This window comes from Hevea brasiliensis, chromosome 18, assembly GCF_030052815.1.
Source record: "Hevea brasiliensis isolate MT/VB/25A 57/8 chromosome 18, ASM3005281v1, whole genome shotgun sequence".
Classification (NCBI taxonomy): domain Eukaryota; kingdom Viridiplantae; phylum Streptophyta; class Magnoliopsida; order Malpighiales; family Euphorbiaceae; genus Hevea; species Hevea brasiliensis.
In genome coordinates this window covers 51648583-51660988 of record NC_079510.1, presented here as the reverse complement: position 1 = coordinate 51660988, position 12406 = coordinate 51648583, and the positions used below count along the sequence as shown (strand labels likewise).

Below are 12406 nucleotides of genomic sequence, written 5' to 3'. Positions count from 1 at the left end.
AGGGGAAGAGGCTGAGGTATAAGGATAAGCAGAATGCTCCCTTGTTCCAAAATAAATTGCCGTTCTCAATGTGCACAGAGTTCTTTAAGCAATTTGAGAATTACAATGGAAGGAGAAAAAAAAAAAAGTATCTAATCTCATAACTGTTATTAAAACAAGAATATTTGAATGAATTAGAGGAAACCCACGAATTTACCCAAAGAGAATCAGAAGTGTGGAGGTGGTGATTGATGAGTAGAGAACAACCACTATTTTTCTAGGTTAATGCATTGGCACCTGCAACAATCTCCAATATCTCATCGGTAATCTTTGCCTGACGCTCCCTATTGTAAATTATGGAACGGGTCTTCTTCAATTCCACCGCATTGTCAGTTGCATTGCTCATAGCGCTCATCCTACCCTGGCTAGTGATTCTTGCAATGGCTTCAAAATCTGACTGTTCAAGTATAGAGGTAACAAGGCATCAAGAATCTGAACTGGGTCCTGCTCAAACTGCAAAATGGGTGAGAAATCTGCTGTTGGAGTCCTAACAACATCTCTTTCTACTGTTAACTTCCCTTCTTTTGTTGTCAACCTGAAGAACTCATCCTCAGCAGCATCCACACAGTTCCCATTGATGTCACAAATCTCGCCCTTTGGTGAGAGAGGAAGCAAGGTGTGCATAACAGGATCAGACTTAACCAGTGACACAAATTTTGTGTATAAAAGCTCCACCTTATCAACCTCTTCGCTAACGAAGAGTGAAAAGACATCATCTGCAATTGCTTGAGCCTCTTTAGCTGTAGGGAGAGAGGCACCCTCAAGATACCTATCTACTGGAAAAAGGATGCCTTAAAAAATAGGAGTTACCCTTCTTTCCAACGCTAATGACAGTATAATCAAGTCCAAGATCCTTCAATTCTGCGATTCTTGATTCTGCTTTTTTGATAATATTATTGATGAAACCTCCACAAAGACCTCTATCACCAGTAACAACAACTAGAGCAACTTTCTTGTCCGGCCTAACATTGGTGAGAGGCATATCTATGTCCTCAGTTTGGAGCTGTTCATTAATATTGTATAGAACTTCTACAAGAGTTTCAGAGAAAGACCTACCATTGACAACAGCTTCTTGTGCTCTCCTCACTTTGGCAGCTGGCAGCTGCAACAAGCTTCATAGCCTCGGTGATCTTCTGTGTGTTCTTTACTGAATCTATACGACTTCGAAGCTCTCGGGGGCCACAGGAATTGGGGTCACAGAAGACGATCTTGAAGGATTGCTGCTGAACGAACTATGTGCGGGAAGCTGAAAAGGGTTGAGAGAAGAGCGAAAAGAGAGTGAAGAGGTGTCACAATGAGATGGTTTTGAGGACACCTACATTGTCAGATTTGAGCAAGACATGGTGGTAGTGAATTTTCTGTAGCTCTGGCCAGTGATCAAAAAAGAAGAAGAGAGAGTTCAGGCTGTGGTTTTTGGTATACAGAATTGTTTTTGCGTCTTGTCTTTTTCTTGTTTATGGTATGGAAGAAAAGAGAGGGGAAATGAGTGGAGGGAAGGGAGAGGCAGTGGATGAAGTTTTGGGATAAGGATTTTGAGATTGCTTAGCATTATGGTTCGCACAAATAATAATAAAGCAGACAACGTGGGAGATTGAGACTTACATTCTATGACTTGCAACCCCCGTAAGGAAGTTTGCTTTTAATTCTAATACAAACTGTCTATGGCGTGGAAAATAAAAATGATAGCTAAATTTTCTGAAGCTTCAAGCCAAACTATTCAATATTTTCAAAATTCTCAAAGTTTTAGAAAGTTATCTTACTAGGGAAGAAGTTAAGAATCAAGATAGAAGTTGCTCCAAGTGCTCCTGAAGGATCAAAAGGTAAATTTTCAGAAAGAGAATTCATCTTACTTGATTCACTACATCACTGTTGGTGCAATGACTTACTACACCAGCATAGCAACACAGTGTACATATTCAGGCAGATGCGGATTAGGGGTACTGCACCGGTGATCCCACACATTCTGATCAGAAGTATTATGCTGCTATGCGACTAGGATGCTTTCTGGGAGGCAAAACTGGCTCAAGTTCCATGCAGTGAAAGTCAAAAATTACCTCATTTTGCTTTTAATCATTTTTTTTTAAATAATAATTAAAGTAAAAGTCTGACGCGTGGGTTAATGGGTATGAATAACACAAGCATGACTCCAATTAAAGAAGTCTTCAATGTCACCAAAAATAAAAGTTCACAGATTCAATCAAAAACAAACTTTCACGGAAGGTTCAATAGCAAAAACACAAAAAGTTGAGGGGCTTAAAATTTATTATTATTTTTTTCTATTCTCTGGTGGGGGAGGGGGAAGCAGTGGTCAACAGGGAGAAGTAAATTGCAAAAGCCTGAAACTGAAAACAGGATGTACAAATGCTATGACTCAAACCCGTAAAGGCCCTGCAATTTTACATTCATCTAATGATGTAGCAAAAGTACTTGACAAGAGAAAAATCCAAATATCATGGCCAAGGGACCTTTTTTTTTTTCAATTGTTTATCTGTTTCTCTGCATGCCAAGCTTAAAAAATAAGCTGGGGTTTGCACAAGAACACAAAAACTATAGTTTGTGTCGAGCAAAACCCTGAAATATCTAATCTGAAGAGAAAAAGATGAATGAAATCTTACCTTTTTCCTCAGGCAAGGCACACTACTCTGCTGCAGAAAAAAATAAGTTCTCTGCTTTTCTTGAGATGGCTAGCTGCTATTGTGTTGGCTGTTTTTGTACTAATAAATAACCATGCAAAGTTGCAAACCTCATTAATACAATAATACTCAAGTTTTTGGAGTAAATGATCAAATATTTAAAAGCCATGAAAGGATTTCATCCATTAGGAACTAGATTTCCTTTGTTAAGGAAGGAAGGTATGGTAGTTCCCTTTTTCATTGATCTCTTTAAACTACATTATGTTTCAGCAGAAAAAGAAAAAAAAAAAAAAAACATTATTCACAATAACCCATTCCTCCCAAATTGGGACTGTTAACAGAATCTACAAGCAAAATATCATATGTACACAACATAACGATTAAAGAAACAATACAAATTCCCTAATCTTAATGCACTAAAAACATATTCACAATAAATTAACACAGTGAACCCAAAGAAAGAAAACCCTTCCTAGTACCTCCAGTGGGCATACGAATCAGAAAAGCACCAAGAAAAAAGAGTTAGTGAGAAAGCAAAGCATCCTTCAAAGTCCAGTTAGTCAATTTCTCTGCTGCTTTGATATTTAAGCTTTGACTCCACAAGCTCATTTGCTAATTGGGCAGTTGAAAGCCAAGCAAAACGACTATAGCTAATTCAGACTATTCAACTAATTCTGTTTTCTTTTTTTAGGGAAAATTTTGCCTGCTGATTATCAAAGAAGATAGTCAAGCTACAATCAACCAATGAAATTTTCACTTATCATAACTGGGATTTTCAGTTGCCATTCCTGTGCTCAAACCTGTATTTGTTCGACAAGATCGCTTCCTGGGTTTCTTCAGTGAGGAAACAGCAAGAGGACCAAGGCTGAGTTGTTGTGCCATGTCTATAACATCCCTCTCTATTACAACTGTTTTCATGCTTGTAGTCTTCTTGCAGGATCTATTGGGACGACGTGAAGCTAAGTTTTTGGACATAGGACTATCACTGACTGTATGCCCTTCATACCTAGCCTTTGTGCTTGGAAGATCAACAGGTGGACATGAATCTAAAGTTAACCAAGAGCTACCAGTAGCATCTTTCTCAAGGCTTGCCAGACCCAACTTGAAGAAAGAACTGCCTTTCCCAGGGACAGAAGTATTACCCTGAGGATGAACAGGACTCCTCCATTCACATTGTTTATCACCACAATCTGCATCAGTTGTAACTTTCTCTGATGCCAAACTTGGAACATCCTATTAACAAAATAATCAAATAGAATGTCAACTAGTGAAATAAATGTGAAATGAGGCATTTTGAGAAATGTAATCAGTTTCCACTAGAAAAAATATTAGAAGCATTTATGAGTAGATGAGAAAGGAACTGAACCATGGCACTTTATCAAACCCCAAACATCAAGAGATAAACAATATCAGAAAACAAAGAAACATAGATTGTCTCCCACCATGCAAGAGCAGCAAGACGAACCAGAATGAAAGAATAGCTGTGAAAAAGATGGCATCATAATGAGGATGCCAACCCCCAGCAGTTAAAAAATAGAGATCTAATCAGTTATGTGATATGCAGTGAATTATATGTAGAACAGCTATGTGAGATAGTGAATCACTACGAAATGTATCAACAAATTAAAGTGAAAGTTTGATTTGGACATAATAATCACATGACAGTGATTCCATTAAGTCATGAGGAGTTCAAGAGCGCAGCTGAGTCTCCTGTGTGTCTCTGGAATCCAAAGTAGTCAAATACTAATAAAAAGAGATAGCAAGGTCACCTTATTGTGCACTTCTGCAATTGGTTCACAGCCCAAATCCTCCTCCCCATCAGAATCAGCCATCTCCTCACACTCGAACTCTACGTGTTCTTCAGTTTCTTCATCAGAGTCGCTCAACTCTTCTTGTTCCATCACAATCTCTGGGTGAGACCGGTCTCCTAGATCATCCATATTGCAACCACTGTCATTATTGCTTGAGACAGCTGATGCATCAGCAATTGAAACAAGGTTGCTCTGAAGTGGGCAATTTGAACTCTGTTGGTGGCATGAAGTGTCAGTTTTGTGCTTTTCAATTGTATTTCCCGCATTTGATGCACTTATTGTTGACTTTGGTTGATTATTTGCACCAAAAACTCCACTTCTCTTAGTTTTCTCTTTTGCGGATGTAGAACTTAGATGAATTTCCAAGTCCAGCTCATTAGTTTTCTCGTCTGCGCCAGTAGCAGATGGGCCTCTATTGACCATTGATGCGGTCTGAGCAGCACTTAAAGGATTTTGAAATTGAGCATATTTGCATCCCAAGCAAACAAATTGGTGGGTATTGGAGCATGCTGTGGCAAGGTCACTATTTTCTTCATCAACTCTTTGCAAAAGAGGATGGAAGTTAATCCCACATGATGCTGAAGCAGATTCCTTTGTCTTTGAAGATTTATTGAAATAATCAGCAAAATGACTTGCTTGGTGTGGACCTTGAAAGAGACTCAGATTCAATTGAGGCTGATTTGCTGAAATGAATGTAAAAGAACTGGAAGCACCAGTACTGCAGTTTGGTGGAAAATATGATAGACGGCCATCTTCAGGGGCCTGGAACAGTAAAGGATGCATCTGAAGATCTGATTCAGCACCGCATGTATCATGAAGAACTCCAGATTCTTCTGCATGTGAACTCGAAAGCTCTTCTGGGCATGAATTTGTGACATTATCTGTCACTTGATTGCCTTTATCCCTTACAGCTTTTGCTAAACTGGTGGTTCTCATAGTTGCAACACGTGGAAGCTGAGGAACTGTATTTTCTTTTCCAGCACCACCAATACTACATCCTGAGGCAGATACCTTGATAGGAGCTCTGCACTGGTTGCTTTTGAAAGCTGCCTGAGAAATTACACGTACAGTTGGTGGAAGATTTACAGGAGGCAAGTCTGGAGCCAATTTCACTAAGTGTGCGCCATCAGTTCCACGAGTCCGATAAGGCCGCAAATAAATTTGAGACTTAGCAGGATTCTGTGCTGCATCAGAAACTTGATGGTTCAGTTGCACGGAATTAGGAGCACAATGTCTGACATGAGTAAAGCGAGACATAGTATGAGGATATTGGCAATAGTGGGCATATGGAAACCCGTGCATAGTGTCAATCTTGGATTGCTCCCTAATGCAAGTACCCTCGCTTGGCAATGCACCACTAGAAAGATTTTTCCCCCTAATGTTTAAGCATGGATGTTTGGACGAAATAAGGCATGAGGCATCTGGTCTCCAATCTGCTAAAAATGCCTGATGAACATAAGCTTCATTTGCATTATCTACATTATCATCTCCAACAGTACTGTCAACAGGATTTTCCTGCAGCCAAATAAAGAACTTAATGATGTTAAATAACCATCTAAGGACAAACCGTTAATCACCCCACAGCAAGTAAAACCTGAGTTGAGTTATAGTTATATAGCAAGCCCAAGCAAAGGTCTTCTTACTTATTGAAACATGTAGCTCAACTTGGAACAAGTAATGATATGGCACAATACGCATGTGCACTCAGGGGTCGGAGAACAAAAAAATAAAAAGGTAAACCACATAATTCATTAATCAATTTTTAACTTGTGCTCCATTTTTTAAAAAGTATCACTAAGTTTCATATTAGATTATCAATTTTCTTCTTCTATTACATATTGATATTATACTTTGAAGCATAGAATGTGATGACCTAGAATAAAACCTAAGCCAGGCATAGTCCAGCACTCCAGCTTATTCACAACCCAAACCCATAAACATTTATGCAAAATGATTTAAGAGCATGGCAAACTTCAACAAGCCATGAGTCATTAAAACAAGGTTTAATCCACCAAAACTCATTAAGACAAGGTAACAAACTGTTACGGTAATTGCATAATATGTAAGATGTGAAATTGTGGATGACAACAAACCTCTTTATCTGATATCTGTTGCCAGTTTGCCAAATCTGCAGTTTTGTGCCTTCTTCTATTTAATTCATATATCCGTCGTTTTTCCTTTTTGGCAGCATCTAATTTATATGACCTCTGAGTTCCAAGGGAAATCCGCCACTGTCGGGGTAGCAAGGATGGATCCCTATGTGGGACAATGAGTCTCCACACTGACATCCAATCATGTTTGAAAATCCTTAGTCCCTGGAGTAAGGTGATAAAAATCAGACAACTAATCCTGCTGAAAAGCATTTATGAGCAGCTGTGGGGCAGAATTGAGAGAGGTCTTGCATGATGTTACCTCTTGAATGCGTTCTATCTCCTCTGCAGTCAATGGAGAGGTTTTCATCCTCCTAACTGCCTGTATAAATTAGCAAGAAGTTGGATTAGATTTTCAGTTTTCACTAATTAGAATTAATGAGAACACATCCTAAACTAATTATGAAACCATTTAAAAAGATTACACGTGCTTTTAGGGCAGTTAAGTAGACAGACTACATATTAGAGTACAATATATTGCTATCTGGTATGGTAAAATATTTCCATCATGGTATGGAGAGAGAGATGGAGGGAGGGAGGCAGAGGGAGGAGCAAGCTGTGCAGACCACAGCTTAAAGGCGTTAGTTATTGAAAATAAACAAGAAGATGAATGCATACTTCTGACTAGCACAGATAAAACTGAGAAAAAGGACTAAGCTTTTGAGCACACCTTTATGGGATTTTCTGGTGCTTTTGATGAGCAGCGATTTTTCTGCCTAACAAAAATCTGTAATGAAAGTAGCAGATGTTGCTTGAGTGCCACAATGCTGCTGATATAATAAATAAACCATTACTTGCAGCAGTGTCTTAAGAAAACTAAGCACTACCAGAAATACATTTCTTGATAATGAGACGCATTTAAAAGCTGTAGTAACCACAAACTAATTATATGCATAGTAGAAAATGGAGCATATAATTCACACTAAAATATTGACACGTACAACCTTTTCATTGTAGACCCAAGACTTCTTATAATTAAATTAGACAAGGGCCAAAGTGCCTGATTCAGAAGTGGATAAAAGTGCATAGACCAAAGGCTTAAGAAAAGGAAGATGACCTAACTAACTTACCTGCTAAAGATCGAAATATATGGTTTCTATAATCATTAGCATAAATAAAACGAATAATAGACACACATATTCACATCTAGGCTTACATTTTAATTCATACAAAAATTATCCAAAGCTAGTGTTTTTGCAATATAGAATCTACAAAATAAACTACCTGGTGTTTAGATTTGCAAGGAAGAAAACGCTGTTGAATTGCCTTCCAATCTGTATTATGTTCCATCATTCCCATAGCTAACAATCTGCATTAAAATCCCTATTAAAAACTGCTGAACCTCTTGACAACCAAATCTTATTAATTATAAATTTATAATAGAAGAACACTATTGATTGACACTATACATAAACATAGCAAGTAATTAAAGAAAGTGCATTGTCAGCATAGACGATCAGGAAACAAAATGATAGAATGCCCCAAGTCTAGCATCAGGCAAAGAAAACCTGGGATCAAATCTCAAGATCAGAGAACATCCGTATGGACAAGCAGAGTTTTGTCCTGTTAATCTGGGTGGGATGGGAGGTTGGTGTGGTGGGGCCACCCATAGGCCATATCCCAAGCTCAATGTGTCCCCAGTAAATCAAAGAAGAAGAAGACTAACACCACTCTCCAGTAATTGCACTTTTTTCATGCTTTTAATTCCTTTAAAATCTTAGAGGTTAACATACACTCTTAAATGCTACAAAAATATTTGCTTTTACTTGAACTAGTTACCCATCAAAGCCCGAATGCAATGACTATAAATAATTTCTTTATCCAAACTTCATATCATTTCCTTCAAAAAAATGACAAAATTATGAAATGCAACAAACCTTGAGGCAGAATAATAATCAAGCAGCAAAAATAAGTCAATTGCAACCACCTGTAAAATGAAAGCATTGAAAGAGCCTATGAAATAGACAATGAGAAAGCATGCACTCACTCATCCTCTGAATCAGTGAAAAGGACTCGATTTGCCACAGCTGCAGGAGGCGGCTTATGAGGAAATAGTGCTGGATTGAACAGAGGAAAAAACCTCTGTGCTAACTTGCTAATATCTTTTGGAACTAAAGCAATTGATTGCTTCTTGGCATTTTCAACAATGGAAGCAGCCAATGTCTTCTTAGGTGGTTGTTGACCAGGAGTAGATGGCACTGCACTGACAGCAGTAGGTATGTTTTCTTTTGAAACTTCACCATTTGGCTTAGTTGAGGCTGGAAAATGAGGAAGGTTAAAGAGTGGGGCCCTCTCATTCCAGGTATCACAACTAGAATCCAAATGACGCTGCCGATACTCCTGGACAGCTGTCAAAATAAATACAAATCAACGTCAAGAATTTAAATGTTAAACTGCTGAATGAGCATATGAAAGCAAATGCAAATTTTAAATGACATACCATTGACAACATCATCCATATATTTTCCAACCAAATTAAGCGGAGCTACATCCATAATGGACATTATTGGACCACTCATGAAGGGTACCCATAAAGAAACAGCAGTTTGTGAGGAGTTATTCTGTCCATTGAAAACGGGATCACTTCTTCCCTTAGCTGTAAAAATGTTCTGAGAAACTAACATCTGCATGTTTGGAGTAGAAGATGAGTCAGTGCATTGTGCTGGGGTATAGTTGGGAAATTCATCTGTCACTGATGGGCACATGTAGGAAGGGTGAAAGCAAATACAAGGATAAGGCACACTTCTGCAGGCGATTACTTCATCGTGTTTATGAACCATCTCAAAAATCAATCCCTGAACCTGGGAGGCAACCTGTTGCCGGGAAGGATCAAGAATGCTAAGAGAAAACACTTGAATAAGTAGCTGCATATGTTCATGTATCAAACAATACAACTGGCCTATTTGCTGTGGAGTGAATCCATTTATCAAGCCATTTTCTGCTGGAGAAGACAGATAACTTGGGGCAGTTTCAGGCATCAAACCCTTCGCATCAGAAGTAGGAAACGAAGCAATTGCTCCATTTGGCAAGATTGGTAAAAGGGGACGCAATGGCCTCTTTGTCTGTTCTAAAAGCTTCTTTTTGTATTGAGCAGATGCCTTTTGGCGTCTATTCTGCCTTGTCTTTGGCCTTCGACCACCTCTCTCATGATCCACTTTTCTATCTTTATCCCTTTTATTGTCATCAACGTCACTCTCAAGCAACTCTTCAAGTTCTATCTCAAAATCTCCATCATTATCCTCATTTTCATCATCATCATTTTCATTACCTTGAGTTGACTGACCATTACCATCTCCACCCTGTAAAACAGATGCAAGAAATTTCCTGTACTCTTCTTCATCATCAACATTCTGAAGGTCATCCTCATCATCAGTTTCTTGAAGGAAAGTCTCAAGTTCATCAAGAGTAAAACTTGCAAGCGAATAACGAGCCCTAGTGCGCTTCCAAATAGCATCCTCATCATCCAAACTCATTGCAGGTTTACTGAAGGTATTCTCCTTCTCTCGAACATTTTCATTTTCCTGTTGAGAGATGGAATCAGATTTCCTCTTGTTAGATTTTGTATGAAAGATTCCTTGAAGTTCTTTTTCACTCTCAGGAGAAAATGCAGTTTGCATCACCACTTCCTCCCCATGCTCAGAATCCCCAACAGCATAGTTTCGCACTTCACCCATTGTTGGTTTCAACGAATTACCATCTAGACCTTCAACTTCAGAACTCAAACTGGAAGAAGCTTCTGGCGAAGGTGTTCCCTTCAGAAAGGGGTTGAAATCTAAGTCTTCCTCCTCGTCTTCATCGTCATTCTCATTTTCAACCGCCTCCTGAGGCTTTGAACCGCTCTCATCAATATCCAGGGAGGCGTTTGGTTGATCACTTGGTTGCCCATTGATACATGAAGACATTTTGAACAAAAAAACATCCAATACAAACCCAATCGACCCTAAGCAAATCCGAGAAAACATAAATGAACGGAAATTTAAAGCCAAAAAAAAAAAGATAAAATATAAATTGCATTTGATATCAGGAACATCAGGAACCCTAGAGAGACAGGAAAGCTGAATTGGAAACACATAAACAATGAAAAATGCTACTTGGAAACAATTTTCACAACATGTGAGACGCCGAAATGAAGCAACAAATAATATAGATAAAGAATTGGAAAAGAGTGTACCTGTGAATTGGAGAAGTTGATTGAAATTTCCGGGGTTGCGTCAAGAAACCGGTTGATTGTGTTTGTGATTGTTGAGTTTGTGATTGGAGAGCGTGGGAAGCTCCCCGTTCCCTTGGAGACTCAAAACGTACTGTCGTTTTATGGACAACGAAACTATGACGCTTGGAGAACGAAGCAATGGCAATTGGAATCATATACAAATTAATACAACTACGTTAAAAGCGACTTCGCAATGAACAGCAGATTGCAATTGATTTTGCAATAACTTCACTGTCCTCTACCCGTTTGCTTTTGTCTCCTCTTGTGGGTTTTTTTGGTTTTTTAAATGACGCGTTTTCCGCTTTCGCGAATTAGCCCTGCTTCCTACACATCCTTGCCCGTCGTGAGTGCTCAAAACGACGTCGTGTACTTTGCTCCTGTCTCATTAAGCACTGTGTTCTTCCTATTTTATCCCACTTTTCTCCTTGCTGCTTTAGATCTTTCAGTGATTTACATGGATTCGGTGAGATTTGCCTTTGGGTCTTTCAGAGATTTACATGAATTCGATGATATTTGTGTGGATGAGGATTATCAATTGGGTGAGAAGCGACTTGCGCAGAAGGGTGGGTTGCATTTTCCCGCCGTGAGGATCGCCAGGTTTCTCAAGGCTGGAAAGTATGCCAAGCAATTGGGTGCTAGAGCTCCTGTGTGTCTTTCTGCTGTCCTCGAGTACCTTGCTGCTGAGGTATTGGAGCTTGGGAATTGGGTTGAAAGCGGGTTGCAGTATCAAGCATCAGCTTTAAAAGCGAGCTCATATATTGAATATCAATTGGTTTTAAAACCAGGCGCATGGAAATGATGAAGTTTTGGTTTTTGATTTATTTGAAAGAGTTGAAATTTTGGTAGATTTATGGATTTTTTCTGTGATCGTGTGTATAAATTTTAGAGAGATTGATACTCTTGGATTTTGGTTCTGCTTCCTAATTTTTGGTTCTTAGTTTGTACAATTTTGATGCTTGAAGTTAATCATCCCTTTTTCCTTGCCTAATTTTGGAAGGATCAAATTTCTTAAGATATTGGTATTTGTCTTAGAAATTAAAAACTAAAATATGAAAAAAAGAAACTGTTAATTCCTCTGCCCCCTCCTTTTACTCTCTTTCTTGGTGTTTGCTTTTAATTTCTCATAATGTAGTTAGATGGAAAATCTACATTTTAGATAGCGTGCTTATAAGCAATTGAAAAAAAAAAAAAGAAAAAGGTAAGAGTTACTATAGAAGAACAGAAGGGAATCCTAGGTTTTAGAATAGAAGAATATTTATTTGCTGAGAAATTAATCTACTATCTTTAACAACTTCGCTAATTGTGAAACGTCACATAACTCACTTTCAGGTGTAGCTGTTTTAGGGCAGAAATCCTAGATTTTGCAAAGCACGAAGAACATCTTATGGAAAGAAGTGATCGGATTTGATAGCGTTGATAGCAACAGTAGTTTGAATTCTCATCAGAACCAACCAAGTGGTTCTCGTTCTATCACTTCATCAACTATGGTATGCTTGGGATTGTGTCTCTTTGTGTGCTGTCCTTAATGGCTTCTTAGTCCACCTGTTAGTTGCTGTGATTATG

The 12406-nt window shown here is 38.6% G+C and overlaps 1 protein-coding gene and 1 pseudogene across 2 annotated transcripts; both read right to left on the bottom strand.

Annotated features, from left to right (window-relative positions):
- Positions 1–19: 19 nt before the first annotated feature.
- LOC110640115 (ATP synthase gamma chain, chloroplastic-like) lies at positions 20–1608 on the bottom strand (annotated as a pseudogene).
- Positions 1609–2969: 1361 nt separating this feature from the next.
- LOC110640130 (uncharacterized) lies at positions 2970–11009 on the bottom strand. 2 transcript variants are annotated; one of them, XM_021791319.2, is made up of 9 exons: positions 10805–11009; positions 9074–10573; positions 8621–8981; positions 7858–7942; positions 7304–7360; positions 6896–6955; positions 6577–6798; positions 4442–5998; positions 2970–3905 (listed from the first exon to the last, which is right to left on the bottom strand). In XM_021791319.2, the coding sequence occupies exons 2-9, from the start codon at positions 10533–10535 to the stop codon at positions 3426–3428; spliced, it is 4284 nt and encodes a 1427-aa protein (XP_021647011.2). In that variant the 5' UTR covers positions 10536–10573; positions 10805–11009; the 3' UTR covers positions 2970–3425. The 2 variants fall into 2 exon arrangements, with proteins under 2 accessions (XP_021647011.2, XP_057996624.1); XM_058140641.1 differs by lacking the exon at positions 7304–7360.
- Between the last annotated feature and the right edge of the window lie 1397 nt (positions 11010–12406).

Excerpts from the sequence above, each read along its gene's own strand:
- LOC110640130 (XM_021791319.2), bottom strand. The coding sequence starts at position 10,535 with ATGTCTTCATGTATCAATGGGCAACCAAGTGATCAACCAAACGCCTCC. Across the intron at positions 8,982-9,073 it reads TATGGATGATGTTGTCAATG|CTGTCCAGGAGTATCGGCAG; the intron begins GTATGTCATTTA and ends TTATTTTGACAG. Across the intron at positions 6,799-6,895 it reads AGATAGAACGCATTCAAGAG|GGACTAAGGATTTTCAAACA; the intron begins GTAACATCATGC and ends ACCTTACTCCAG.